The 27,211-nt window shown below is 55.0% G+C and overlaps 1 protein-coding gene across 2 annotated transcripts in view; it reads right to left on the bottom strand.

The window, feature by feature from the left end:
* The window catches only part of SLC25A21 (solute carrier family 25 member 21), a 957,302-nt gene that overhangs the window by 84,087 nt on the left and 846,004 nt on the right, over nucleotides 1–27,211 (bottom strand). The window contains exons 6-7 of one of the 2 annotated variants that reach the window (XM_085627461.1): nucleotides 17,034–17,093; nucleotides 7,739–7,840 (exon numbers count right to left, since the gene is read on the bottom strand). In XM_085627461.1, the coding sequence (XP_085483587.1) occupies nucleotides 7,739–7,840; nucleotides 17,034–17,093 (162 nt within the window). The remainder of the gene's footprint in view (nucleotides 1–7,738; nucleotides 7,841–17,033; nucleotides 17,094–27,211) is intronic. The other variant, XM_085627462.1, reaches the window with a different exon arrangement.

The raw sequence follows: 27,211 nt of genomic DNA on the forward strand, positions 1-27,211 counted from the left end.
GGGCCCCTCGGGTGCATCGCGGTAGAGGCCCCCTCGGTGCGCAGCTAGAGAAGGCCCCTCCAGTGCGCTGCTGGAGAGGGACACTCTGGTTCACCCCCTGAGAGGGCCCCTCGGGTGCGCTGCTGGAGAAGCACACTCTGATGGACCCCCGGAGAGGGCCACTCGGGTTACCGTTCGAGAGGGCCCCTCAGATGCGCCACTGGAGAGGGACACTCAGGTGCACCCCCAGAGAGGGCCTATCGGATGCGCCGCTGGAGAGGAACACTCGGGTGCACCCCCAGTGAGTGCCCCTCGGGTGACTGTTAGAGAGGGCACCTCGTGTGACCTTTAGAGAGGGCCCCTCGGGTGCGCTGCGGGAGAGGGCCCCTCGGTGCGTCGCTGGAGAGGGACACTGTGGTTCACCCCCGGAGAAGGCTCCTCGTGTGCGCTGCTGGAGAGGGACACTGTCGTGCACCCCCGGAGATGGCCCCTCAGGTGCGCCGCTGGAGAGGGACACTCTGGTGCACACCCGGAGAGGGCCCCTCGGTTGACCGCAGGAGAGGGCCCATTGGTGCGCCGCTGGAGAGGGACACTCTGGTGCACCCCCGGAGAGGGCTCCTCGAGTGCGTCGTGGAGAGGGACACTCTGCTGCACCCCTAGAGAAGGCCCCTCGGGTGACCGTTAGAGAGGGCCCCACGGGTGCGCCGCTGGAGAGGGTCCCTCGGATGCCCAGCTGGAAGGGGCCCCTCGGTGCACCGCTTGAGAGGGTCCCTCGGGTGCCCAGCTGGAGGTGGCCCCTCGGTACGCCGCTGGAGGGCCCCGCTGGAGAGGGCCCCTCAGTGCACCGCTGGAGAGGGTCCCTCGGGGGCCCTGCTGGAGGGGGCCCCATTGCACCGCTTGAGAGGGTCCCTCGGGTGACCGTTAGAGAGGGCCCCTCGGGTGCACAGCTGGAGGGGGCCCCTCGGGTGCCACGCTGGAGAGGGCACCTCAGGTGCCCCGCTGGAGGGGGCCCCTCGGTGCACCGCTGGAGAGGGTCCCTCGGTTGCCCCGCTGGAGGGGGCCCCTAGGTGCACCGCTTGAGAGGTTCCCTCGGGTGACCGTTAGAGAGGGTCCCTCGGGTGACCGTTAGAGAGGGTCCCTCGGGTGACCGTTAGAGAGGGTCCCTCGGGTGACCGTTCGAGGACCGTTAGAGAGGGTCCCTCGGGTGACCGTTAGAGAGGGTCCCTCGGGTGACCGTTAGAGAGGGTCCCTCGGGTGACCGTTAGAGAGGGTCCCTCGGGTGACCGTTAGAGAGGGCCCCTCAGGTAACCGCTAGAGAGGGCGCTGCTGGGGAGGGACACTGTCGTGCACCCCCGGAGATGGCCCCTCGGGTGCGCCGCTGGAGAGGGACACTCTGGTGCACCCCCGGAGAGGGCCCCTCGGTTGACCGTTAGAGAGGGCCCCTCGGGTGCACCGCGGGAGAGGGCCCATTGGTGCGCCGCTGGAGAGGGACACTCTGGGGCACCCCCGGAGAGGGCACCTCGAGTGCGTCGTGGAGAGGGACACTCTGCTACACCCCAAGAGAGGGCCCCTCGGGTGACCGTTAGAGAGGGCCCCACGGGTGCGCCGCTGGAGAGGGCCACTCGGGTGCCCCCCTGGAGGGGGGCCCTCGGTGCACCGCTGGAGAGGGTCCCTCGGATGCCCCGCTGGAGGGGGCCCCTCGGTGCACCGCTTGAGAGGGTCCCTCGGGTGCCCAGCTGGAGGTGGCCCCTCGGTACGCCGCTGGAGGGCCCCGCTGGAGAGGGCCCCTCGGGTGTCCCGCTGGAGGGGGCCCCTCGGTGCACCGCTGGAGAGGGTCCCTCGGGGGCCCTGCTGGAGGGGGCCCCATTGCACCGCTTGAGAGGGTCCCTCGGGTGACCGTTAGAGAGGGCCCCTCGGGTGCGCCGCTGGAGAGGGCCCCTCGGGTGCCACGCTGGGGGGCGCCCCTCGGGTGCCCCGCTGGAGGGGGCCCTCGGTGCACCGCTGGAGAGGGTCCCTCGGGTGCCCCGCTGGAGGGGGCCCCTAGGTGCACCACTTGAGAGGGTCCCTCGGGTGACAGTTAGAGAGGGTCCCTTGGGTGACCGTTAGAGAGGGCCCCTCGGGTGCACCACAGGAGTGGGCCACTTGGTGCGTCGCTGGAGAGGGACACTGGTGCACCCCTGGAGAGGGCCCCTCGGGTGACCGTTAGAGGGTCCCTCGAGTGACCGTTAGAGAGGGCCCCTCGGGTGACCGTTAGAGAGGGCCCCTCAGGTGACCGTTAGAGAGGGCCCCTCGAGTGCACCGCGGGAGTGGGCCACTCGGTGCGTCGCTGGAGAGGGCCCCTGGGGAGCTCCCCATGACGAGGGCCCCCTCACCAGCGTCACCACTACCGCTCGGTTGGAGAGAGGAGTGAATGTATGTCCAAAGAGGGTCCCTTAATGCAGCGCTGGTAGATACCAGTCACCTGTTTCCTTCAGTGGGGAGGGCCTCTGGAACGGGACCCCTCATCACTGCTGTAGGAAAGGCTTCCTGAGGAGGGTCCCTCAGGTGTGCCCCGGTGGGGTGGGGGTGGAGGGGGGGGGCCTGATGAGCTGCTGGCAGGGGACCCGAGGACGTGGCACACAATATAGCCCCTGGCAGCTGCAATTGGCTAGCACACATGTGGTTTACCACAGGATGGGGGGTCTCTCGGGAGGGGAACTTGACAGCACCCCTCAGAGGGTACATGAGATGCGCACTGTAGCTAGCCCTCCGGGGGGGGTGCCCCTTGCCCACCGCCGTGCCAACCAAAGCTTCCGCCCTGCACTGTTAGGTAACCCGATGACTCCATGCGCTGAAAGGGAAGCGCATTTCATCCCCGATTCGTAACCAAATACAGCGCCGAAAAGGCAAAGCAGGCGCCTCATGGGTGGGAGGCGGGAATGAACGCAGCCTCGACAAGGGCTCGGAAGCGAGGCTCATTTTACTAAACTCATTTGTTTGCCGGTTTCCATTTCGGAGAGTGAGGTAGAGGCTGACTCTCAATGGGCCGTGGCATTCCTGGACCGGGGAGGATGAAAGGGGGGGGGCGGGGGGAGAGGGCAGGTGAGACGTCAGGGAGGAGAGGCGAACCAAAGAGAAGGGAGCCGTGGAAAGAGCAAAGGGATGGGAGAAGAGAGAGAGAAGGAAGAAAGTGTGGGAGAAGAGAGAGAGAAGGAAGAAAGTGTGGGGGACGAGAGAGAAAGGGGAGGAGGAGAAAGGGGAGGAGGGCAAAGGGGAAGAGAAAAGAAGCAATCACAGACAGAACCGCCTCACTAGTAAACAGACACAACTGTCCTAAAATGATCAATCACAGACAGAACCACCTAACTGGTGAACACTCACAGAGAGAACCGCCACACTGGTGAACACTCACAGACAGAATCACCTAACTAGTGAACACTCACAAACACAACTTTCCTCTAATGAGCAATCGCAGACAGATTCACCTCACTTGTGAACAGTCACAGACAGAACCACCTAACTGGTGAACACTCACAGAGAGAACCGCCACACTGGTGAACACTCACAGACAGAATCACCTCACTAGTGAACACTCACAAACACAACTTTCCTCTAATGAGCAATCGCAGACAGATTCACCTCACTTGTGAACAGTCACAGACAGAACCACCTAACTGGTGAACACTCACAGAGAGAACCGCCACACTGGTGAACACTCACAGACAGAATCACCTCACTAGTGAACACTCACAAACACAACTTTCCTCTAATGAGCAATCGCAGACAGATTCACCTCACTTGTGAACAGTCACAGACAGAACCACCTAACTGGTGAACACTCACAGAGAGAACCGCCACACTGGTGAACACTCACAGACAGAATCACCTCACTAGTGAACACTCACAAACACAACTTTCCTCTAATGAGCAATCGCAGACAGATTCACCTCACTTGTGAACAGTCACAGACAGAACCACCTAACTGGTGAACACTCACAGAGAGAACCGCCACACTGGTGAACACTCACAGACAGAATCACCTCACTAGTGAACACTCACAAACACAACTTTCCTCTAATGAGCAATCGCAGACAGATTCACCTCACTTGTGAACAGTCACAGACAGAACCACCTAACTGGTGAACACTCACAGAGAGAACCGCCACACTGGTGAACACTCACAGACAGAATCACCTAACTAGTGAACACTCACAAACACAACTTTCCTCTAATGAGCAATCGCAGACAGATTCACCTCACTTGTGAACAGTCACAGACAGAACCACCTAACTGGTGAACACTCACAGAGAGAACCGCCACACTGGTGAACACTCACAGACAGAATCACCTCACTAGTGAACACTCACAAACACAACTTTCCTCTAATGAGCAATCGCAGACAGATTCACCTCACTTGTGAACAGTCACAGACAGAACCACCTAACTGGTGAACATTCACAGAGAGAACCGCCACACTGGTGAACACTCACAGACAGAATCACCTAACTAGTGAACACTCACAAACACAACTTTCCTCTAATGAGCAATCGCAGACAGATTCACCTCACTTGTGAACAGTCACAGACAGAACCACCTAACTGGTGAACACTCACAGAGAGAACCGCCACACTGGTGAACACTCACAGACAGAACCACCTAACTAGCGAACAGACAGACTGAATCACCTCACTGGCGAACACTCACAAACACAACTTTCCTCTAATGAGCAATCACAGACAGACTCACCTTACTAGTGAACACTCACAGACAGAACCACCTAACTAGCGAACAGTCACAGACAGAATCACCTAACTGGTGAACACTCACAGAGAGAACCGCCTCACTGGTGAACACTCGCAGACAGAATCACCTCACTAGTGAACACTCACAAACACAACTTTCCTCTAATGAGCAATCACAGACAGACTCACCTTACTAGTGAACACTCACAGACAGAACCACCTAACTAGCGAACAGACAGACTGAATCACCTCACTGGTGAACACTCACAAACACAACTTTCCTCTAATGAGCAATAACAGACAGACTCACATTACTAGTGAACACTCACAGACAGAACCACCTAACTAGCGAACAGTCACAGACAGAATCACCTCACTGGTGAACACTCACAGAGAGAACCGCCTCACTAGTGAACACTCACAAATGGAACGGCCTCACTAGTGAACAGTTACAGACACAACTGTCCTCAAATGAGCAATCACAGACAGAATCACCTCATTAGTGAACACTCACAAACACAACTTCCCTCTAATGAGCAATCAACAGAATCACCTCACTGGTGAACATTCACAGATAGAACGGCCTCACTAGTGAACAGTCACAGACAACTGTCCTCTAATGAGAAGTCACAGACAGAATCACCTCACTAGTGAACACTCATAGACAGAACCGCTTACAGATGAACATTCACAGACAGAATCACCTCACTAATGAACACTCACAGACACAACTGTCCTCTAATATGCAATCACAGACAGAATCACCTCACTAGTGAACACTCACAGACACAAATGTCCTCTAATGAGCAATTACAGACAGAATCACCTCAATAGTGAACATTGACAGACAAAACGGCCTCAATAGTGAACAGTCACAGACACAACTGTCCTCTAATGAACAATCACAGAAAGAATCACCTCACTAGTGAACATTCACAGACTGGCCTCACTAGAGAACAGTCACAGACAGAAAGGCTTAACTAGTAAACATTCACAGAGCGAACCGCCTCACTAGTAAATACTCGCAGACAGAACTGTCCTCTAATGAGCAATCACAGACAGAATCACCTCACTAGTGAACACTCACAGACAGAATGGCCTCACTAGGGAACAGTCACAGTGAGAACCGCCTCACTAGTGAACAGTCACAGACAGAACATTACTCTAAGGAGAAATCACAGACAGAATCACTTCAGTAGTGAACAATCACAGAAAGAACGGCTTCCGTAGTGAACAGTCACAGAGAGAACCGCCTCAATAGTGACCACTCACAGAGAGAACCACCTCACTAGTGAACATTCACAGATAGAACGGCCTCACTAGTGAACAGTCACAGAAAGAACTGTCCTCTAATAAGCATTCACAGAAAGAAACACCTCACTAGTAAACATTCACAGACAGAACGGCCTCACTAGTGAACAGTCACAGAAACAACTGTCCACTAACACACCTTCACCACATTACTTCTGTCACCACAGTGCCACCACCAGACACCTTCACAACACCTGTCAACATGTCTACTGTTCGAGCACACTCAACACCCCCCCACACACAATGCTGGAGCACACTCAACACCCCCCGCACACATACGGCAGTAGCACACTCAACATCCCCACTGCAGGAGCACACTCAGCATTCTCCTTTGCTGGAGCACACTCAACACCCCCCACTGCTGGAGCACACTCAACAGCCCCCACTGCTGGAGCACACTGAACAGCACCACTGATGGAGCACACTCAACACCCTACACTGCTGGAGCACACTCAACACCCCCCACTGCTGGAGCACACTCACCACCCGCACTGCTGGAGCACACTTAACAACCCCCACTGCTGGAGCACACTTAACAACCCCCACTGCTGGAGCACACTCAGCACCTCCCATTGCTGGAAGTATTGTGTCCCTAAATGGTACGGTACTGTCCACAGGTGATACTGTCTTTATGTCTTTAGGTGGTACTGTTCCCAGGAGGTATTGGCCCCATGTCCGCAATTGGTAGTGCCCCCGTCCCTCCAGGCGGCACTCAACCTGTGTTAATAGGCGCTACTGTCCATCTCCGCATTGTACTATCCTTGTGACCAGTATGGCACTGTACATGTGTCCCCTGGTATCTTTACTTGGCACTGTACTGGTGCTCCCTAGTATGACTATTGTACTGTTTCCAGGTGGTCCTGTACCCGTGCCCCCAGTTGCTACTCTGTGTTACCAGTTGATACTGTACCCCCGGCCCCAGGTAGTCCTCTCCCCAGTTGGTACTCTGTGTTCCATGGTGGTACTGTCTCAATGTTCCCAGGAAGTACTGTGCCCGGTTCGTACTCTGTGTCCCCAGGTGGTACAGTCACTATCCTCAGAGGCTGTATTGTTGCTGTGTCCTCAGATTGTACTGAAACAGTGCGGCATTGTCCCCTTGTCTCGCGGTGTCTCCAGGTGGGGCTGCTACCATGTCCGTAAGTGCTACTGTCCATGTTTCCCTAGGTGATACTTTTCCTGTGTCCCCAGGTGGTTCTGTCCCTGCATCCCCAGGTGGGACTGTTGTTGTGTCCCCAGGTGTGACTGTTGTTGTGTCCCCTGGTGGCACTATCGTTGTGTCCCCTGGTGGCACTATTGTTGTGTCCCCTGGTGGCACTATCGTTGTGTCCCCTGGTGGCACTATTGTTGTGTCCCCTGGTGGCACTATCGTTGTGTCCCCTGGTGGCACTATTGTTGTGTCCCCTGGTGGCACTATCGTTGTGTCCCCTCGTGATACTGGCCTTGTGTCCCCTGGTAGTACTGTTTCCAGGGTATACAGCACTAATGCCCATAGGTGGTACCCCCCCATGTCCATAAGTGGTACTGTCCCTAGGTGATACTGCTTCCTTGTGCCCGGGTGCTACTGTACATGTGTCTCCAGATGGAACTGTGCCCAGGTGGTACTGTCCCCTTGCCCCCAGGTGATACTGTCCCCTCGCCCCCAGGTGATACTGTCCCCTCGCCCCCAGGTGATACTGTCCCCTCGCCCCCAGGTGATACTGTTCCCTCGCCCCCAGGTGGTACTGTACCTGTGTGCCACGGTTGGCTTGTAAGCTGACCTTCACCACCTCGAAGGGGTTGACCACCACTGCCTCTGTCAGTCCTGAGCCCAGTCCGGCCATGGCAAACACCTGGAGTGGAGAAAGAAGAGGAGGCTTGGCAGTGGTAGGGAGAGAGGGGCCCCTGAGTGCATAGAGAGAGCTGCAATGTCCTTCAGCTGCCACCCAGGGCCCAGCCTTAAGTACCAACCTCTTGGGCCAGAAACCAAACATCAACAGGCAGGAAAATGAGGGAAGCCACAAACCACAGTCTAAGCAGTGAGGAAGACGAGCTGGTAGCGATGCAGCCCTTCCACACACGAGAGGAGCTGGCACAATGAGTTAAAAAAGGGCAAGGAGGGAGAGGGGCTGGCACAGTGAGGAAGAGGGTCCGAGCGCTGGGGGGCCTGGGGAGTGCAACGGGATTGGCGGTGTATCACGATAGGCGGGGCAGGGGTTTGGGTGGTGTTCGGGACGGCTTTGCGCGCTGCAGTGCTTGGTAGTTTGTGGTGCTTGGCGCGATGTACCAGGGAAGCCACAGATCGAGTGGTCCTGCGGTGGTTTTGCAGGGTGCCTCGTGCCCGGTGGCCTACCAGCGTGGGGCGTCAGTGTTGTTCTGGTGGGGTGACCAGGCGTCCCAGATTTGCCAGGACGGTCCCACGTTTTCGCCGGCGGTCCCGGCAGATTTCGGAAAATGTAGCTCATGTCCCGGTTTTTAAGGAGAGCCGACTGAAAACTGCGGGAGGGGCTTTTTTGTGTTTTGCAAAGCAGGGATAGTTAGCAGTTGTTTCAAGACAGCAAGCTGCTGGGTTTCAGAGTTGCATTTTATGTATGTTCTTGCTGCCTGCTCATTCGTTCTCTGCTGAGGAGCGCCGTAATTCTGTGCGCTCGCTGGAAGTAAATTGTAGTCCTTCTTCTATTTTGTGGGATATACCGGTTTTTGGCTTTAGAGTTCTTGTCACCCTGTGTTGTGGTGAGTCAGGGGCCCACTTCTGGGGGCAGTTTTTCTCCTGGCGGTGCCCGTCTCCACTGTTTGCCTCTGGGCATTCTTTTCTGGGGGGGGCTCCAACTTCGGTGGGCGCAACTAGGACGGGTCTGTGCGGCCCCTGGCGCTTGGTGAGTTCGCACCCGCGAGGAGGATGCCACTGCAGCCAGTGCGACCACCTTGGCTGCTGCAGGCACAGGCTAGAGTCTTGTCGCTGGATCAGAGGCAGTGTCAGTGTTTGTGTGAGAGGGTGGCAGCCTGTGGAGCCATGGGTGGTTCCCTCCGCAGCACCACCCAAGGCATGGGTTTGCTTGGCCTCCGGGTTCGTTCGGTTGGTATTGCCCAGCATTCCGTTGTGCGAATGGGGTGGCGCCAGGTGGCATTTCGGATTGATGGGTGCCGGTCGCATTGACGGTTTGCTCTGCCAGGGTGCAGTGGGGGCTGGGGTCTCTCATTGGCACTGACTTGACTTGACTGGTGCTATTTTGGGCCGAAGGGTGCAGGAAGAGTGGGGCCTGTGGTGAGTGCATTGAACGAATGCTTCGCTGTTTGGCCTACAGGGTCTTTTTGCCACCAGGGGGTATGCATGTTGCCCTCGTGGTGTCGCATTGGAGGAGCGCGGCTACTGCTGACAGTTTGAAGGGTGGTCATTCATCTGAGGGAGTGTGGTTGGGGGGACTTGAGGGGGCACTGTTGGGGGGGCGCTAGTGAGGGAGTCCATGGGGGGCGCCAACAAACATTGTTGCACAGGGCGCTTCCAGAGTTAAAGCCGGCCCTGGTCCGCACGTCCCCCGTCACCTGGAGCAGTCTAGGTATAATAACACATAGGCACACTCCAAACTTGGAAATGTTTCACAAAAAGCAGCCTCAACACCTGGTCTTATTGGAATTTCGTTGCGATGGCTGTAAGTCCTGATATGGACATGTTCCCCCTGTGCCTTTGTTTGGTTCGCTCGCTAGACAGTGTCTCTCGTAGTCTTTGAATGGCCATCCATAGTTGCTGCAAGTATGAGAATGCCACACATAGCTATCAGAAACCTGGCAGCTAGGGATGGGGGTGGCTAGATCAGGCGCGGCCGGTGTCGGGTGCCTGGGCCCCCATGTTCGATCGTACAGCTTAGGGGCCCGTACACCTGTGTTGGCCTCCTTTTCTCTAGACATTCTCATAGCGCGCTGCTTTTAACTTCCCCCAATTCGGGTCACAATTATCCTGGCCTTTCATTAGGGTTCACACTGGCCAGCTGTTTTCATGTTTCCCCCACAGGGCTCCTGTCCCAGCCCTGGTCTGCTCTAGCGGGAGTCAGGATTTCGGCCCATCTCGAGCGCTGCTTATTATCTTAGGCAACAAACGACAAAGCCGACAGGACTGTACTGGGGAGGACTGATGTTACTTGCTATAGCACACCCTAGATGCAACGAAAGAATCAGCCATATACAAGTGGGGCGGGACACTAGTCGAAGCACAGACTCTTAGCCCACGGGTGTAAGCCACAACCTTAATTACAGTGGCCAGACACCGAGAGAGACCAGCCATTGCTGGTGTTCCAGAGCAGGGCACGATCTTATCCCTCCCTCCTTGGACAAACCCCATTGCGTGGGGCATTGACTGACTTGTTAATCTTTGAGTGGTGTTTGAGACGGGCGCTCATAGGCCTTGTCTCTACACATAATTATCAATGGCAGGGGTCACTAATATTTGACAATACGTTGACAATGTGCAAAGATACTTGCAATTTTAGGACACACGACTACGTGCAGGGATGTTGTTGGTATAAGACCAAGAGTGGGGCAAGATTTTACGAAACGTCTGGCGTCGGGCGTCTGTGGTTGTGAGTGCAGAGCGAGGTGGGGTCTGTTGCTCCCAGTGTTGTTTGGCGGGGGCTCGGACTGCTTCATAATCCCGGCCTCAGAACGGGGTGCACTGCGGGTCGGTGGCTCTGCCCGTGGTCTGCCTGCGAGGCACTGATGACTGGCACTCTGCTCGTGGGCAATGGTCAGGCACGATTCATTCACTTAACCTGTACTGTTAATTATGGTCTCTCATGTTCGGTTTGTTACCCAACCCTTGGGATGCATCTGGTTGGAGTAGCTCTCCAGAAGCTTAGCCATGGCTTCTATTGCGCTGCTGGTGTCTTTTATAACTGGCCGGGTTCTGCTGCATCCGTGTTTCACATAGGGCCCCTCTTGTGCGCATGGTGCATTCACTTTGGCAGTTTAGCGGGAGCCAGTGTTATCTACTAACCCTCGCACAGGTCATGGTCCATATTCTTACAACAAAGCCATAAGTGGTTGCTTATTTACCTTATGCAACTATCACCCATTGAAAGTCAAGGGTCCCGGCTTGCTGTAGGGGTCATTGTTAGACCTGGCACCTTGGCGTGAGTCTCCCTTCCACTTTTTGTCGCTGTGCCTCATGTGTTTTGCTGGTGTTAGCTGCTCAGAGCGCTGTGCCACTGCCAACCAGTGCCACAGTGCAAGTGCTCCCTAGTTAAAATGTATATGTTGGTTGGATTCCATGATTGGCTTACTGTCAGACCCCAGTAAAGTGCACCAGGAGTGCCCAGGGCTTGTAAATACAAATGCCGCTGGTGGGCTTGCAGCACTGGTTGTGCCACCCACAGAAGCGGCCTGGTAAAATGTGTCTAGGTCTGCCATTGCAGAACCTGCGTGCAGTCTGGTACTGACATGCTGACTGGCAAGTGCACCCACTTGCCAGTCCCTAAACCTTCCCTTAACTTCATGTTAGTCACCCCTATGGTAGGCCCAAGGGCAGGGTGCATTGTAAGCATAAGGTAGGACAAGCCCTGATGTGTGTGGAATGTCCTAATAGGGAATTACAGCCATTTTCGTTTTTCACTATTGTAAGGCTACCTGTTCTCGTAGGCCAGAATGGGCTGTTAGAATTGTTACATCCTATGATCCTAACAGACCCAGGGAACATGGTAGAAAATCGAGTTTAGTATGCCTGAACTCAGAATAATAAAATACATCTGTTAGCAAGGTTTATTCTAATGTTCTGGGTTTGCAAACGCCACTTTTAGGAAGTTGGCCTTTGTTTGCATAACCATTTCAGCCCGCCTCTGCGTGATGTGTATCTGCTGTCTGGCTTGTGTGAGTGACAGGGCTGGGGAATCCCAGAGGGGCAGGGCTAGGTAGCCTGGTGGTGAATAGAGAGATTGACATATAGATGGGTGGGAGGAGTACACCTGGACTCTGAATAGGGCTGTGCTCTGCCACCACAATGCCGGCTCCGCCCCCTGTGGAGCGTCTGATGACTCTGCCCTGCACACTGAAAGCAGAAGCCTGCATCATGTCAACAAAGTGCTCAGAAACCGGACCGAACTAGGCAAGGGCCCCCCTGGCCTGCAAGAACAAAAGAAATGTAGTATAAGTATAGGAGCCCTGCTCCTAAGAAATCAGATCCTGCTACAAGACGAACCTCTGCCTGAGGGGAAGGAACCGGGAAAGCTGTAGGAGGAGTACTGTCCCTGACCTGGGGGACTGGCCTGCAGTGGTTGCCTTGCTGCTGAAGGAGAGGAGAAAGATGGCTGATAAACTTTGCTTTAACTTGTGCTGTTTAAGGTCTCCAAGGGCTTGTGCTGGAGCTTGCCCCCTGAACGAAGTCCCAGGACCAGTGGACTTCACCGCCGTGAAAGGAGCACCGGAAAACTGCTGTTTTCCCCGTAAAGCAGAAGCGAACTGCTGTGTACGTCTCAACGATCAAAGCGTACCCTCGAAAGCTTGTACCCCGCTGTCCTGCCCGCACAACGTGACTGGAGGCCCCCCAACGAGCCGTAGCTCGCAACGCAAAGGAAGGACCTGTCCTGCCTGAGCAACGCGACTAACAGGCCCCTGCGAGCCGTAGCTCACAACGTAAAGGACGGACTTTGCACCGTACTTACTTTCAGTTCCTGTGAACCGTACTACTCAGCGTACGCTCCTTTCCCCTGCTTTGGAAAGGCTGCGGTGCGTAGGGTAGCTGTGTACGTCTCCCCCAAGCGAAGCGTATGGTTCGCTTCCTCATCGGACTTCAAAGAAGAGCGCTGATCTCACGGTACGGCGCGTACGCCGCTACAAAACTCAAGAGCACCGTACCTCCGCACCGTCCCCTCGAGCAACGCGACCCAAGGCCCAACGTGCCGTAGTACGCCCTGCGACAGGAGGACAACGCGACGTACAACGCACTGATTTCTAAAGCATCGTCTGTGACTAACTCCTCAAGATAAAGGTACTGTGTCCGCTTGCACCGTAAAGTGTACGCTCCGCCCGGAGCGCCTGCAGCAGTGTGAGCCCCGCTCCTAAGCATCTACCAGCCTGTACGAATCGTACGCAGCGCACAGAACTCCAGAAATACGCATAAACATCACAAACTGCTTATTGCTCAGAGTATTGTGGATCCGCTTAACGTGATTGGGTCTTGTGATAAATCTGCTTATATAAAGATACTTATTTTTGATAAAACCCAGTGTGGAATCCATTTGTGGGGGTATCATTGAATTACTGTGTGTGGTCATAAATGCTTAACCGTTGCGCCCTGAGATAAGCCTTGTCTGCTCGCGCTGAGCTACCTAGAGGGTGAGCAGGGGTTATTGTTAGAGTGTAACCCCTTACCCTGACTGGAAGAGAGGATCCCTGCTTGACACAAGTCCTTACCTGTGTCAACCAGAGATTCCCAATTCTAACAGTCCTGTTACGGTTGATTATATATCTGGACACAAGGGTAGAAGAGACAGAACTATGCAGCACACCATGTGGAGCGAAGAGGTCCAGCTTGGTGCCTTGGTGAGTGACTTGCGCGAGGGGTTGGGTTTGTGGTGCCTTTCCTTTGGAGTTGGGATGTTCGGTGTAAACCTCGGTGTCCTGTTTGGCGCCTGGGTGGTGGCATGCGCCGTGAGAAGTCTGTTTCGTATTATTGCATTGAGCGAAGATTTCGCTGCTTGGCCAACATGGCCCTTTTGCCACCAGGAGTTATGCATGTGGCCCTTCTCAATGTCCCATTGATGAATGTGCCACTGATGACAAATGGTAAAATGGTTGTCGGCTTAGGCTGGGGCTCGGCAAGTATGGTTTAATCTTTCTCACCTAACACTTGTGCATTATCGGCCTAGAACGCAAGTATACTTCACGGGGCTCTGCTCACACCAAAGTGGGCGAAGATCACACAAATCACAGGAGGAGAGTGCGTGTCAGTCATATATGGCGAATTATGAGAAATATGCCAGAGGTAGCGTATATGACATCACAGACTTGATCAGTGATATTACCATGGTTCATCCTTTGGCCCAATATAGACAAAAGTTACGGACAGGCTCTGTTTTGCAAAGAATAGTATTTTGTGTCCGCATGTGCCTCTTTCGCAGTACAACAAGGTCAATTTTGTCTCTAACGCGGGGTTTGTGAGCCGCTATTCCGTTTCCAAAGGGCTCCCGCTTTCAGCTTTCGGCACCTGGCCCACGTAACCTGCTAGGCTGTTGCGGAAGTTGATTAGTGTATTGGTCCCATTTGCAATTCAGCTCGCTATCCATCGAAGGGAGACATTTAATGAATGTTCAACACGTTAAGGTGACAGTCCCACCAGTTCAGAATGGAAGCATTTTCAAGATGCTACGCAGGGAAGCCAGAATTGTGGCTTCAGTTATCTTATAAAACTAACAAGCATTGTTAAAGCCAAGGGTACTGGCATGTTGTATGTACTGTGGTTTTATAGTATATACCTGGAGGCAATGTCAGAATCCGCAAAATAACAGTCTGCCTTTGCCACCGGTTACCAGCCTATGGTGGGAAAGTATAATTTTACACTTACTCAGGAAATTTCAACGCAAAGAGAGGCACTGCGAAATACTGAGACTGCATTGTGCAATTGGCTACGATGGCCTTCATGGGGAACACCTGCGGGCATCAGATAGAATCAGGTACTATGTACACTGGGTGGGCATTCCCCTGCAGCCAAGGGCCGGTATCAGGTAGCTTCTGTTAAGACATTTTCACCCGCACTTTAACCAGGGCAGCAGGCGGGTGGTGGTAGTTGTCAGCTAACAAGTGTGCTGTGGCGCAGAAAAGTTTGGTAAACACTGCGTTAGTGCCAAATGGCGACAGGGTATTATCGACCTTTTGGCGTCCCAAAATTCAGGAAAGGGCAGGTATTTGCACATAACTCCCCTCTGATTCAACAGACTTGTCTGCCCCCCTGGGTTATCCTTCTGCTGGCTAGAACCAGACAATAGAAGGGGCATCTTTTGGGACTAGGATCCCTAACACATTGATAGTCAAGCGCTGAGGTACATGTACCATGTAAGGCATGGTCATTACTTGGGTTGTCCCCAAGTCCTGGGGTCAAACTGGGTTGGAGCATTAAGTCTTCAGTCCTGGGATAGCATCCAGCAACCCTTCAATCCAAGTAAGGGCAGTTAGCGACAGATAAGTATCAGTGAGTGGGTAACATACATTGGCTAGTCAGCGGCATCGTGCTCCGGGGGCACGCGCGCTTTACAAATACACAGAGCTGCAACCAGAAGGGTGCCAAGTGGCAAAAAAACAGTAAAGAGGTTTAAGATGTGTGTCTCTGGTGTTACAGCTGGGTGGAGCCAGTCCCATCTAGAGGTACGGCCGGGGAAAATGGCGTGCTCCTTTAGGTTCCCATGACCTAGGCGGTGTGTGGCATCTCCCACATCAAATGTTAGGCAGTAGAAGACAGACAATGCGCCCTGTATCAAATCAGACATTCTCTGAGCGGGTATGCCAAGGGGGCTTCACCAGAGGGAGCTGAGCGTCCGAAATTCCCATAAGGAATAAGGGACGCAGGGCAAGTGCTGGAGGGCAGCCGTGCTCATTGTCTCATACGCCTATTATGGACATTCCTGTGCGCATGGATTTAGCAAGTAAAGGGACCGTGCATAATCCCCCTCGCCCGTATAGCCTAAGTTGGCAAGCGGGAGTAGGAACGGTCTCCTAACAAGTGAGCTGCTGTCCCAGAGATGGGAGACACATGTGTCCAGACACACACGGTGCTAGAAGGGCGGCAGCCAGAGTGATCAGCCAATAGGTGGGACATCGTGAGCCAGGGTGTCTGAAACTGTCCCGCCCAGAGTTGGGGCGGGGCTGAGTCATGTGATGCAGTGGAACTTTGCGGCGTGAGGTGAATAGTGCTTGGCACAACTTCACAGGCCAAAAGGGCGTTTTATTTCATCAGACACTAGCTGATCCAAGCTAACGTCAAGGGCGTACTGCTTAAATCAGAAAGATTCTCTAAGACGTATGCCTAGGGGGTTCCACCACAGGGGGAACTGAACGGGCATAATACCCATAAGGAATAAGGTATACATGGCAAGGGCAGGCGGGCCCCTTGCCCACTGTCTCACACATCTAGTTATGAACACTCCTGTGCGTCATGATTTAGTAAGCAAAGAGGCTGTTCAAAGGTTAAGTATAATCCGGGTTGATCCAGGCTAACGTCAAGGGCTATTGGGATATAGATGGGGCATCTATAACCAGTAGGGATGTTCTCTTTCATCTAGATTTGCAAGGGGCTCTAGACAGGAGAGTTTGCAGGTATGACTATAGCTGTTTTGGTGGGGGGTCCTGGCGGCGACGGTGGCCACCTCCAGAGCTGTGGCGGAGTTACAGGGCGATCTGGAAGCAAATGGGTACAGATGGGTACCTCTGCGCGGCACCATAGGGGGTGCCAGAGCCAAAGCCCAGGAGCCTCATGGGAGGTTCCTGGAAAACCGTGTTGGCGCCCCATTAGTCCTTCGGGCGGTTGTGGGCCTGAACAACCGGGGGCTTGCCTTGCTACGCTCCGCCCTGAAAGGGGCGTGAGTAATAAGGGACCATGATCCGGGTAGAGGATCACCGAAGGGGCAGCACAGATGGGGTTCGCCCCAGCACTGCTTGGCTCATCAGACGGGCAGGCGGCCCAGAAGGTTGCCTGCCCTTGGATCGCCCGTAAGATAACCCACCATATTACATAACGGTGTATGTAATAAACCTGCAGCAGTTTTACCCAAACAAAATTTGTGCGGTGTGTTTATTTATTAGCATGCATGCTATGTGTGGTGGGGTGGGTTGTGTTGCCAATGGTGGTGCTATGTCATCATTTGTCAAGCGCTATCCCTGGAAAGCGGCCTCTTTGCACTATGACAGAAGCACTCGATGTTACATCCCCAAACTCAGTCTGTGCCAGGGAGCATAGTCCCTCAGATGGCAGGGTTCAGACAATGAAAGAATGTCAGGCCTCACACTTAGGGGAATGTTAGTTCTCTCTTCACCAACACCCACTTTACCACACCTTCGGTTCACACTTACCAGTCCCGGGGGTAGCGCCAAGACGCCCAGTAGCTTCTTATATTGTTCGAAGGTAAAAAACTGCAAGAAAAGGCAGAAAAAGTGCAGATGAGTCTGTGGTGTAAAGGGTCAGACTGAGGCATATACTTTTAGCTGAGTTTTGGGGTTGAAGTGTCAGTGGAGCTTTGGGGTTAAAGTGTCAGTGGAGCTTTGGGGTTAAAGTGTCAGTGGAGCTTTGGGGTTAAAGTGCCAGTGAAGCTTCGGGGTTGAAGTGTCAGCGATGCTTCAGGGTTGAAGTGTCAGCGATGCTTCGGGGTTGAAGTGTCAGTGAAGCTTCGGGGTTGACGTGTCAGTGATGCTTTGGGATTGAAGTGCTAGTGATGCTTTGGGATTGAAGTGTCAGTGATGCTTCGTGGTTGAAGTGTCAGTGAAGCTTCGGGGTTGACGTGTCAGTGATGCTTCGGGGTTGAAGTGTCAGTGATGCTTTGGGGTTGAAGTGTTAGTGATGCTTCGGGGTTGAGGTGTCAGTGATGCTTCGGGGTTGAAGTGTCAGTGAAGCTTCGGGGTTGACGTGTCAGTGATGCTTTGGGATTGAAGTGCTAGTGATGCTTTGGGATTGAAGTGTCAGTGATGCTTCGTGGTTGAAGTGTCAGTGAAGCTTCGGGGTTGACGTGTCAGTGATGCTTCGGGGTTGAAGTGTCAGTGATGCTTCGGGGTTGAAGTGTCAGTGATGCTTCGGGGTTGAGGTGTCAGTGATGCTTCGGGGTTGAAGTGTCAGTGAAGCTTCGGGATTGACGTGTCAGTGATGCTTTGGGATTGAAGTGCCAGTGATGCTTTGGGGTTGAAGTGCCAGTGATGCTTTGGGGTTGAAGTGTCAGTGAAGCTTCGGGGTTGAAGTGTCAGTGATGCTTCGGGGTTGAAGTGTCAGTGATGCTTCGGGGTTGAAGTGTCAGTGAAGCTTTGGGGTTGAAGTGTCAGTGATGCTTCGGGGTTGAAGTGTCAGTGATGCATTGGGGTTGAAGTGCCAGTGAAGCTTCAGGGTTGAAGTGTCAGTGATGCTTCGGAGTTGAAGTGTCAGTGATGCTTCGGGGTTGAAGTGTCAGTGATGGTTCGGGGTTGAAGCGTCATTGATGCTTCGGGGTTGAAGTGTCAGTGATGCTTCGGGGTTGAAGTGTCAGTGAAGCTTTGGGGTTGAAGTGTCAGTGATGCTTCGGGGTTCAAGCGTCAGTGATACTTCGGGGTTGAAGTGTCAGTGAAGCTTTGGGGTTGAAGTGTCAGTGATGCGTTGGGGTTGAAGTGTCAGTGATGCTTTAGGGTTGAAGTGTCAGTGATGCGTTGGGGTTGAAGTGTCAGTGAAGCTTTGGGGTTGAAGTGTCAGTGATGCGTTGGGGTTGAAGTGTCAGTGATGCTTCGGGGTTGAAGTGTCAGTGAAGCTTTGGGGTTGAAGTTTCAGTGAAGCTTTGGGGTTGAAGTGTCAGTGATGCTTCGGGGTTGAAGTGTCAGTGATGCTTCGGGGTTGAAGTGTCAGTGATGCTTCGGGGTTGAAGTGTCAGTGATGCTTCGGGGTTGAAGTGTCAGTGATGCTTCGGGGTTGAAGTGTCAGTGAAGCTTCAGGGTTGAAGTGTCAGTGATGCTTTGGAGTTGAAGTGTCAGTGATGCTTCGGGGTTGAAGTGTCAGTGATGCTTCGGGGTTGAAGTGTCAGTGATGCTTCGGGGTTGAAGTGTCAGTGATGCTTCGGGGTTGAAGTGTCAGTGATGCATTGGGGTTGAAGTGCCAGTGAAGCTTCAGGGTTGAAGTGTCAGTGATGCTTTGGAGTTGAAGTGTCAGTGATGCTTCGGGGTTGAAGTGTCAGTGAAGCTTCGGGGTTGAAGTGTCAGTGCTGCTTCGGGGTTGAAGTGTCAGTGGTGCTTCGGGTTTCAAGTGTCAGTGATGCATCGGGGTTCAAGTGTCAGTGATGCTTCGGGGTTGAAGTGTCAGTGATGCTTCGGGGTTGAAGTGTAAGTGATGCTTCGGGGTTGAAGTGTCAGTGAAGCTTTGGGGTTGAAGTGTCAGTGATGCTTCGGGGTTGAAGTGTCAGTGATGCTTCGGGGTTCAAGCGTCAGTGATACTTCGGGGTAGAGTTGTCAGTGAAGCTTTGGGGTTGACGTGTCAGTGATGCGTTGGGGTTGAAGTGTCAGTGAAGTGTTGGGGTTGAAGTGTCAGTGATGCTTCGGGGTTGAAGCGTCAGTGATGCTTCGGGGTTGAAGTGTCAGTGAAGCTTTGGGGTTGAAGTGTCAGTGATGCGTTGGGGTTGAAGTGCCAGTGGAGCTTTGGGGTTGAAGTGTCAGTGATGCTTCGGGGTTGAAGTGTCAGTGATGCGTTGGGGTTGAAGTGTCAGTGATGCTTCGGGGTTGAAGTGTCAGTGATGCTTTAGGGTTGAAGTGTCAGTGAAGTGTTGGGGTTGAAGTGTCAGTGATGCTTCAGGGTTGAAGTGTCAGTGATGCTTTGGGGTTGAAGTGCCTGTTAGGCTGTGACATGGAAGTGTCAGCGCGGCTGTTTCTTTAAAGCAGGCTTCTCCTGTGTGCCGCTCGTGAGCTATGGGCGGCTCTCTAGCTCCCTGTAAGTAGCTCGCCTGTCTCCAGGTCGTGAGCCACGGGTAGGTCTTTAGCTCCCTGTAAGTAGCTCTCAAGTCTCCAGCTCATGAGCCACGGGTAGGTCTCTAGCTCCCTGTAAGTAGCTCTCATGTCTCCTGTCTCCAGCTCACGGGCAGGTCTCTAGCTCCCTGTAAGTAGCTCTCAAGTCTCCAGCTCGTGAGCCACCGGTAGGTCTCTAGCTCTCTGTAAGTAGCTCTCAAGTCTCCAGCTCGTGAGCCACGGGTAGGTCTCTAGCTCCCTGTAAATAGCTCGCCTGTCTCCAGCTCGTAAACCACGGGCAGCTCTCTAGCTCCCTGTAAGTAGCTCGCCTGTCTCCAGGTCGTGAGCCACGGGCAGGTCTCTAGCTCCCTGTAAGTAGCCCTCCTGTTTGCAGCCTGTTAGAAATGGGATTTCTGGTTGGCTAGGGCTTGCGCCAAAGCCAGGCAGAAACCACCACTCTAGTCAGGGCTGGGGAGCTACACGCCAAAGATAACCCCTGCTCACCCCCTTGGTAGCTTGGCACGAGCAGTCAGGCTTATCCCGGAGGCAATGTGTAAAGCGTTTGCGCGCGCACCCAGCAACAACACCCTAGGCCCACCACAAAAGAAACTCCACACAAGGTATTCTATAAAAATAGCCTTTGTATTATACCAAAACTCATTAGATAAAAACACACACTTTACAATGTGCCAACAGGCACGGGCAGAATTTACAGGGGATTATATGTACAGGGGACAGGGCCTCAAGGACCACTGTCAGGAATAAGCACTTTTAGAACTAGCACCTACAATAACTGTAGCACCAATTAGAAAATGTAGAAATGTAGAACAAATAATGAATGTAGCGCACAACCAGTAATCACTGGTAACAGGTAAGTACCACCTACGCAACCCTAACCACCTTAGGAAAATATTACGCAGGGCATCATGAACACATTAGCATAACCTATACTAGGAAAAACCCTCTCCTACGCATAGGTACAGCTAGAACTAAACACAGCATAAAGGCATTGCGCAGACGCAAAAGTACCTATATAAGAATCACAAGGTACCCTGGGGGAGGGCACAACACAGGGAAACGGTCCCCAGGCCAACCTGGCCTTTCAGGGGCTCAAACGCCCTTTGTCCAGCAGAGTCAGGGCAAGACTGCGCAGGCTGCGCAAGCCAAAGCGTAAAGGGCACAGCCTAAACGTTGCAGCTGCCCACTAAGTGCTGGGCAGCTGGAAAAATGAGCGTGGGCACCATTGTGCCTGTAAACCAATTGTGCAGCGCGTAGGAGGGCCTCGTGGGCTTTAGAACACAAATATGACCCAAAACGTTGGAGCCTCGTGGGCTCAAGACACCAATTGGCCCAGAGTAACGTTGGAGCCTCTCAGGGGCTCAAGAACACTGCCCCCGATGTTGGAGTCCCTTGCTAGGACTCAGCAAGATCAAATGCTGCCAGACGTGGGAGCCTCACAGGCTCTGCAAAATAATGTGCCCCTTGTTGGAGCCTCACAGGCTCTTTAAACAATGTGGCCCGCGTTGGAGTCCCTCTCGGGGGACTCTACAATACTGATGGCCCCCTTATGTTAGAGCCTCTCTGGGCTCTTGACAATTGGCCCCAAACACGTTGGGGCGGTCCGCTGCCTTCCGGGGCCGCCCGATACTTATAATGCTCCGGTGCCTTGCTCAGGCACAACAGAAATACCCCCGCAGTTGGAGTCCCTCTCAGGGCTCCACAGCCGGGGAGACACTGCGCGAGGCGGAGGAGGAACCCACGGGGACACCCGCACTCACCGTTGACTTGAGAGGCGGCGTCTCCTTTCTCGGGTGTCTCCTCTGCGGCGCGGACCTCCCTTCACCCGGGCCCCCTCCTGGGACCCGGGACTTGGATCGGAGCCGGCCGAGCTCCGGACTTCTTGCTTCCTCTTCCTCTTCCGGCTACAGGAGCGCGGGGTAGTTCAAGTCCCGCCCACGTCCCAACACGAACTGCCTCACTTCCTGGATTTGCAGGGGCCGCGGCGGTGACTTTCTTCACGGCGGCAATGAGGGGTGGGCTCCCTCAATCAAAACAAGGCAATAAGCGGGGTGGGCCCCCGCGATAGCACCAGTATGCGGGGTGGGCTCCCGCCATAGAAATAATTAAATAAGCGGGGTAGGCACCCGCGAGCGAGCACCACAATGCGGGGTGGGCACCCGCCACAAAACACGGGCAAACAGCGGGGGAATCCCTACGTCGGGGTTCCCTCGCAAATTATCGCAGCTCAGCGCTGCTGGCCATAATGCAGGTGCTCCCTGGTAAATAAAGAGATAGCGCTTCCCAGGCGCTTGGAGGCAAGTAAAGGTGAAGTCTTCAGATGCAGGGGGGCAAAGACTGGGCCCAGGGGCCAGCTCACAGGGCCCTCCAGCAGGGAGGCAGTCCCCAGTGGCGGTCTCTCCTGGCGCCCAGCAGCAGGCCCCACTCAATTTAGGATCAGAAGAGAACATTTTACTTGGGGTCACAGCCCCATTTTATACACAGGTTTCCTTTGTCTCAAGGTGCAGGGAAGGGGCGAACCAGTTACAGCTGGTTCCTGAGCACTTTGTTTTGCTCAGCCCCTCTCCCTATTCAGAGAACAGGCCAGGGTCATCAGTCGCACCACAGGGGGCGGAGCCAGCATTGTGTGGGGAAAGCCCAGCCCTATTCAGGACCCAGGTGTACTCCTCCCACCCATCTGGCTGCTGATCTCCCTATTCACCACTGGGTGACTCCTCCTGACTCTGGGGATTCCCTAGCCCGTCACATGACCTCAGCCAGCCAATCACGCGGCAGGCAGTCACTGCACATTTATGCCAGCGTCTAGAAGTGGCACTTCCACACTAGCTACATGGACACCGCACACATCATCGCGCAGCATTTTATCACACGAGTCCGTACATACCAAACGCGCACCTGCACTCCCCACGCATCAGGAACTACTAGGGACACACACATTCCCCATGCATTCCTGTGGGAGGGCAGGCCTATCTCACCACATGCACTCAGAGTGCGCACGCACTTTACTCTGGGACACAGGGAAAGTGCGCAAAAATTAAAAATCACTACCACCAGGTCACCAGTAAAAGCAAAAAGTTTAGGGGTGATCCTGCCAGAAGGGCCAAGTCCAACACAGCCCAGTGAAGTAATTTAGAAGCGTTTGCTAGGTTTAATTTATATACATATACCAAAATTGAAAAGCATGCATTGAAAATGAAAATGTGTGATTTTCGGAATTCATATGCTGATGTTTTGAGAAAACTAGTTACATTTTCCAGAAGACTTTAAAGCTGATATTTGAGTGAAAAAAATTCAAAGAGTGTTGTGGAGACCATTCCTATTTTTATGAACTGGAGCTTAGAGTAATTGCAGCTGTAGCTCTTATGTATTACCCATGCAGAGGCATTCCACATGGACAGAGCATCTTTTACAACACTGCTGGCAGCCCTGCCTGGAGCACGGCGGGAGGCACTGCTGGCGGCCCTGCCTGGAGCACGGCGGGAGGCGCTGCTGGCAACCCTGCCTGGAGCGATGCAGGAGGCGCTGCTGGCGACCCCGCCTGGAGAATGGCGGGAGGCGCTGCTGGCGACCCTGCCTGGAGCACGGAGGGAGGCGCTGCTGGTGACCCTGTCTGGAGCACGGAGGGAGGCGCTGCTGGCATCCCTGCCTGGAGCGATGCAGGAGGCGCTGCTGGCGACCCCACCTGGAGCACGGCGGGAGGCGCTGCTGGCGACCCTGCCTGGAGCACGGAGGGAGGCGCTGCTGGCGACCCCACCTGGAGAACGGCGGGAGGCGCTGCTGGCGACCCTGCCTGGAGCACGGAGGAAGGCGCTGCTGGCAACCCGGCCTGGAGCGACACAGGAGGCGCTGCTGGCGACCCAGCCTGGAGAACGGCGGGAGGCGCTGCTGGCGACCCTGCCTGGAGCACGGCGGGAGGCGCTGGTGGCGACCCTGCCTGGAGCACAGTGGGAGGCGCTGCAGGCGACCCTGCCTGGAGAACGGCAGGAGGCACTGCTGGCGGCCCTGCCTGGAGAAAGGCGGGAGGCGCTGCTGGCGACCCAGCCTGGAGCACGGCGGGAAGAGCTGCTGGCAACCCTGCCTGGAGCGACGCAGGAGGCGCTGCTGGTGACCCCGCCTGGAGAATGGCGGGAGGCGCTGCTGGCGACCCTGCCTGGAGCACGGAGGGAGGCGCTGCTGGCGACCCTGCTTGGAGCACAGTGGGAGGCGCTGCAGGCGACCCTGCCTGGAGAATGGCAGGAGGCGCTGCTGGCGACCCTGTCTGGATCACGGAGGGAGGCGCTGCTGGTGACCTTGCCTGGAGCACGGCGGGAGGAGCTGCTGGTGACCCTGCCAGGAGTACGGAGGGAGGCGCTGCTGGCAACCCTGCCTGGAGCGATGCAGGAGGCGCTGCCGGCGACCCTGCCTGGAGAACGGTGGGAGGCGCTGCTGGCGACCCTGCCTGGAGCACGGCGGGAGGCGCTGCTGGCGACTCTGCCTGGAGCACAGTGGGAGGCGCTGCAGGCGACCCTGCCTGGAGAATAGCAGGAGGCACTGCTGGCGACCCTGCCTGGAGCACAGTGGGAGGCGCTGCAGGCGACCCTGCCAGGAGAATAGCAGGAGGCACTGCTGGCGACCCTGCCTGGAGCACAGTGGGAGGCGCTGCTGGCGACCCTGCCTGGAGCATGGCGGGAGGCGCTGCTGGCGACCCTGCCTGGAGCATAGCAGGGGGCGCTGCTGGCGACCCTGCCTGGAGCATGGCGGGAAGTGCTGCTGGCGACCCTGCCTAGAGCACAGTGGTAGGCGCTGCAGGTGACCCTGCCTGGAGCGATGCAGGAGGCGCTGCTGGCGACCCTGCCTGGAGCACAGAAGGAGGCGCTGCTGGTAATCCCTCAAAGGCAGCCACTCATGCCATCTGATCTGATGTGGTCACTGTTACATCTCTGAGGATATTAGTAGCTCAGGAGGATGTGCATTGAACATAAGTAGCTTTACTACAGAAAAGGTTGGATTAAAGCGCCATTAAGTATGTGGTGATAAAGTGTGAGTGACACAGTGGCAGGAAGTGTCGGTAAGTCTGTCGCCTACAAGGATCAGTGAAACTGTGGTGTTTGAAAGTCAGGTTTTTTGCACTGAAGTGTCAGTGAGGCTGTGGCAGTGAAGTGTCAGTGAGGTTGTTGCATTGAATGTCAGTGAGGCTGTGGCATGAAGTGTCAGTGAGGATGTGCACTGAAGTGTCAGTGAGGCAGCGGGTTTGTAGTGTCAGTGATGTTGTTGCATTGAATGTCAGTGAGGCTGTGGCACTGAAGTGTCAGTGAGGCAGAGGATTTGTAGTGTCAGTGAGGCTGTGGCAAGAAGTGTTGGTAAGTCTGTAGGCTAGACGCGTTAGTGAGACTGTGGTATTTGAAAGTGAGGTTATTGCACTGAAGTGTTAGCAAGGCTGGGGCATTGAAGTGTGAGTGAGGCGGTGGCACTGAAGTGTCTGTGAAGTTAGGCTGATGTGCAGAAAAGTGAGGTTGTGGCTCTAAAGTGTTGTGTGGGCTATGTGTTTGGAATGTCAATGAGGCTGTGGTGAGGTAGTGGTGCTGGACGTCGGTGAGGCTAAGGTGCTAGATGTCAGTGAGGCTGTGGTGCTGGAATGTCAGTGAGGCTAAGGTGCTGGATGTCAGTGATGCTGTGTTGCTGAATGCCGGTGAGGTTGTGGTGCTGGATGTCAGTGAGGCTGTGGTGCTGAATGCCGGTGAGCTTGTGGTTCTGGATGTCGGTGAGGTTGAGGTGCTGGATGTCGGTGAGGTTTGTGGTGCTGGATGTCGGTGAGGTTGTGGTCCTGGATGTCGGTGAGGCTGTGGTGCTGGATGCCGGTGAGGTTGTGGTCCTGGATGTCAGTGAGGCTGTGGTGCTAAATGCCGGTGAGCTTGTGGTTCTGGATGTCGGTGAGGTTGAGGTGCTGGATGTCGGTGAGGTTTGTGGTGCTGGATGTCGGTGAGGTTGTGGTCCTGGATGTCGGTGAGGCTGTGGTGCTGGATGCCGGTGAGTTTGTGGTCCTGGATGTCAGTGAGGTTAAGGTGCTGGATGTCGGTGAGGCTGTTGTGCTGGATGCCGGAGAGGCTGTGGTGCTGGATCTCAGTGAGGTTGTGGTGCCGGATGTCGGTGAGGTTGTGGTGCTGGACCTCGGTGAGGTTGTGGTGCTGGACGTCGGTGAGGCTGTGGTGCTGGATGTCAGTGAGGCTGTGGTGCTGGATGCTGGTGAGGTTGTGGTCCTGGATGTTGGTGAGGTTGTGGTGCTGGATGTTGGTGAGGCTGTGGTGCTGGATGTCGGTGAGGTTGTGGTGCTGGATGTCAGTGAGATTGTGGTGCTGGATGCTGGTGAGGTTGTGGTCCAGGTTGTCGGTGAGACTGTGGTGCTGGATGCCGGTGAGGTCCTGGTGCTGGATGTAGGTGAGGCTGTGGTGCTGGATGTCGGTGAGGCTGTGGTGCTGGATGCTGGTGAGGTTGTGGTCCTGGATATCGGTGAGGCTGTTGTGCTGGATGCCGGTGAGGTTGTGATCCTGGATGTCAGTGAGGCTGTGGTGCTGGATGACGGTGAGGCTGTGGTGCTGGATGCCGGTGAGCTTGTGGTTCTGGATGTCGGTGAGGTTGAGGTGCTGGATCTCGGTGAGGTTGTGGTGCTGGATCTCGGTGAGGTTGTGGTGCTGGATCTCGGTGAGGTTGTGGTGCTGGACGTCGGTGAGGCTGTGGTGCTGGACGTTGGTGAGGCTGTGGTGCTGGATGCTGGCGAGGTTGTGGTCTTGGATGTTGGTGAGGCTGTGGTGCTGGATGCTGGTGAGGTTGTAGTGCTGGATGCTGGTGAGGTTATGGTGCTGGATGCCGGTGAGGTTGTGGTGCTGGATGCCAGTGAGGTTGTGGTCCTGGATGTCGGTGAGGCTGTGGTGCTGGATGCCGGTGAGGGTGTGGTGCTGGATGTCGGTGAGGCTGTTCTGCTGGATGCCGGTGAGGTTGTGGTGCTGGACGTTGGTGAGGTTGAGGTGCTGGATGCCGGTGAGGCTGTTGTGCTGGATGCCGGTGAGGTTGTGGTGCCGGATATCAGTGAGGTTGTGGTGCCGGATGTCAGTGAGGTTGTGGTGCTGGATCTCGGTGAGGTTGTGGTGCTGGACGTTGGTGAGGCTGTGGTGCTGGATGTCAGTGAGGCTGTGGTGCTGGATGCCGGTGAGGTTGTGGTCCTGGATGTCAGTGAGGCTAAGGTGCTGGATGTCGGTGAGGCTGTTGTGCTGGATGCCGGTGAGGTTGTGGTGCTGGATATCGGTGAGGTTGTGGTGCCGGATGTCGGTGAGGTTGTGGTGTCGGATCTCGGTGAGGTTGTGGTGCTGGACGTCGTTGAGGCTGTGGTGCTGGATGTCGGTGAGGCTGTGGTGCTGGATGTTGGTGAGGCTGTGGTGCTGGATGTCGGTGAGGTTGTTGCACTGATGTGTCTGTGAGTGAGGGATCCCTTTCAGCAGTCCAGACAGAGGGCACAGAGCTGGAGTGAGCTTCTCTCACTGGTGACCTGAGATTCACCCAATGACTGACCCCCTGGGTTGGCCTTGGGTGTGGCT

This window comes from Triturus cristatus, chromosome 9 (genome assembly GCF_964204655.1).
Source record: "Triturus cristatus chromosome 9, aTriCri1.1, whole genome shotgun sequence".
Classification (NCBI taxonomy): Eukaryota; Metazoa; Chordata; class Amphibia; order Caudata; family Salamandridae; genus Triturus; species Triturus cristatus.